At 39.7% G+C, this 3,369-nt stretch overlaps 1 protein-coding gene across 1 annotated transcript in view; it reads left to right on the plus strand.

Moving 5' to 3' along the window:
• LOC118334067 (TBC1 domain family member 2A-like) overlaps positions 1-3,369 on the plus strand; it is a gene marked incomplete at its 5' end in the record, with an annotated part of 13,694 nt that overhangs the window by 5,930 nt on the left and 4,395 nt on the right. The window contains 2 exon segments of the mRNA XM_035669889.1: positions 2,368-2,488; positions 2,614-2,729. Coding sequence (XP_035525782.1) covers positions 2,368-2,488; positions 2,614-2,729 — 237 coding nt within the window.

Consider the following 3,369-nt stretch of genomic DNA (forward strand, 5'->3'; position numbering starts at 1 on the left):
AAAAAAAAAAAAAATTAAAACTAATATAAAATACAAAACTATAATAGAACACACACACAGGCTCATCACTGAGTTCAGAACTTCATTCAGTTTTCAGTGTTTTTTGTTGTGAAAGAGAAAATAGTTCAGGGGGTTTTCCTCTCAGTGAAAATTTAAAGGAATTGTTAAAATGTGATATTTTTAAAGGGAGGTTGGTCCAGGGATCTTTTAGTTGGATTCAACCTGCTAATATGGATAATTTGTTAACGTTTAGTCTCCACTACAGAAACACTAGCTGACTGCTAAAGGCTGATAAGGAACTGATGTTTTAATGCTGTAAATGGTTGCCCTTTGTGTGCCTGTTTTTAAACTACTTTCCTAATTAAACATGATGTTCTCATTATAGATGTTGTTATTAATGATCAGACAGACTCTGGGATAACTCCTTGTGAAAGAGTCCGGACTTAAGACAGGAAGTTGTGTAGTGTGAATAGTACAGAGATCTGATGACTTTGAAACGTTTGAGTGCAGCGGTGGAAGCAGCTTACCTGGTTCTCAGGTATTCTGCTCGTGTCCCGACTCGTTTTCTAGCAGACTTCACTTTAACATGACGTTTGTCTTTTATGTTGTTTGGACTAAAGTTTGTAGAAAAGTCCAGATCATCCCCAGCTCGGGACTGCAGAAACACTCTGGGTGTACAGTGGTATTTTAGAGTGGAGCTTCTCCCCTCACTGAGGATCTTCGATGAGTTCAGACAGTTTATTTTTGTTCTGAAGTTTCTCACTGAATGAATATGAAAGATCTAAACAATGAAAGTGACATCAGCACCAGCTGTAGCATTGTTAGTTTTCTGATGGTCTTATTTTATATTTCTTAAATTGTGGAGATGTGCTTTTGTACGGTAGAAACTTTTCACACGAACATGAAAGGTTTCATTTATATGTCCTAATGTGAAAATATCTTGATGTAACAATATATTGATGTCTTTTTCTTTTTCTGCCACGACAAAAATACGATTCTTGTTTTTTTACCTGTGTCTGATAATCCATAAAAAAAGTCAATCAATCAGTCAATCAACAGGAATGTTCTTTACACTGATCCTTGATAATGATCATTACGGTTATTTTATCCCTCGTCTCAGTGAAGTTGTGCAGTGTAGTTGCTGTAAAGGAGAGCTGAGGAGGACAAACACAGTAAAGACGGATTGGAGTTTGATCGGCTTTATTTGGAGTAATCTACCAGGAATGTGTCTATGTGATTGGTTGAATTATGGTGTTGACAGACTGAGTGAGAAGGCACACAGAGTTTAAAGCCTCGGTCCTGCACTGGCAGGTTTTGGAGTGACCTCCTGGTGCTGTATTCAGTTGTAGCTGTTCTGAATCCAGTCTGTGAAGCTTCCAGTCAGCAGCTGGAACTGTTTGTTGAAGGGGGGGCAGCTTGAATCTTGTAGACATCCAAGGTGATCATCGTGTTGTAATTATTGTAAATATCATTATGTGTCACACTGCTTACGTGCAGATTAAAGGCAAGGCTTGATGCCCTTAATGGGCCATAATTGTACAATGCTGAATTGGATTGAATTCTACCGACAATAGCTCCACAATCATACTATGTAACAGAGGACAGGACAGATACAGGACAGAGGTCAGAGCTGTAGATACAGGTCAGAGGTCTGTACTGTTTGTTTTATTCAAATAATAGTAACTGTAATAATATTATTGTTTTATATGTCAGTGCTGTAGATCCAGGTCAGGGGTCTGTACTGCCTATTTGATTAATATAACAACACAATGAAACAATTATATTAATATTTGCTTTATTTCATACGTTTTAGTGTCCAATTATTGACAGATCATAAAGAGTCCATTTGACAATAATGCCAAAGTTAGAGAGATAACGTTGACTGCTGTTGTAAATGGTTGCCCTTTTGTGTGCCTGTTTTTAAACTATCAATTCTATAGATACATGGCAGAGGTTAGTCCTAAAGATACAAGGCATAGGTCAGTGTTGTAGATACAGGGCAGAGGTTAGTGCTATAGATACAAGGCATATGTTAGTGTTGTGGATACTGGGCAGAGGTCAGTACTGTATGTTTGATTCATATAGTAACAATAATGATATTATTAATATTACAATATTATATTATTTATATTTGTACACCAGCAAAATGATTTTCTTCAGAACAATAGCACCACAATTGCTAACTGCTAATAACTCATTAACTGTTAGGAGTACAAGAATCATTTTTGGATTCCTTAGATGATACTCGTTTTACTGATATAGGCCCAAAAAAAATGAAACTAGATCAAATGTCATTCACATAAATAACGGTCAGGTGATGTCAGACTGAAATCAGCTGTTTGAGTTTTCTGCTTCCTGATTCTGCAGACGACTTCCTGCCGGTGTTGAAGAGCCCGCTGGGTCTGGTGGGGCAGGAGGCGGCCAACGTATCATCACAACGATCGCCACTCGCCAACATGTCGATCAAACATCCGCTCATCGAGATCCAGTGAGTGACCTCCGCATGTTGCTTTAAAGCTCAGTCTGACATTAAGTGTTCAGACGCCAGAGAGAGCAAAGTGAGACCACGTCTCCCATGAGCACCGGTGCTATCATTGCTTTCTGTGTGTACAGAAACTCCGTCCACAGTCTTCGTAAGAGATCGTCTCAGGAGTGGAGTCAGAGTGTGTTTCATGTAGAAGCTCCACAGTGGATTCCCCCGAACTCTGCAGACTCCAACAACACTACAGGTACCTCCAATAATAGTACAAATATACACTAATAGCAGTACTAATACTAATTAAAGCTGCAAGTAGCGTTGGGCGGGACCTCGCCATCTTATTTTAGTGTGTAAACAAATCATAAAAACTGTATTATAGGTACGAATTAAAATCCCTTTGTGTTCTAGTTACAACTCTGCTGTGGTTCTTAGTTTAAACTCCTGTGGTTCTGTTTTTTCTGTTCTCGCTGTCTGTACAGAGTGTTCGCCCTTTCAGACAGGCCTCTGAATTGAGTCATGCTGGGAAGAATCATCCGTCGGGGAGGTCCTGTGTGTGGTGTTGGTGTGTGTGTGGGATGACATCAGCAGGAACATCAGAGTATTTGAGAGAGGAGAAAAAATTCAGAAACTAAAATAAAAGTAGGACACACACCTCCCTCCTCATCCTTCTCCTACTCTTCCTTTCCTCCTCCTGTGCTCATCTCCTCTCTTCATTCTTGATCTCCTTTTCTCTCCTCTCTTCTCTCTTCTCCTCCTTCTTTGCTTCTCATCCTCCCTTTCTTACTTCCTCTCCTCCTCTCTTGCTTCCTCCTCCTCCTCCTGTCACCGTCTCAGTTTTCAGCTCTTTAATGAACAGACAAATGTTTCCGTCTTCTGATGACAAACACCAG

The sequence above is a fragment of the Morone saxatilis genome, unplaced genomic scaffold, assembly GCF_004916995.1.
Source record: "Morone saxatilis isolate NCDOM2014 unplaced genomic scaffold, NCSU_SB_2.0 Contig22, whole genome shotgun sequence".
In the NCBI taxonomy this organism is placed as follows: domain Eukaryota; kingdom Metazoa; phylum Chordata; class Actinopteri; family Moronidae; genus Morone; species Morone saxatilis.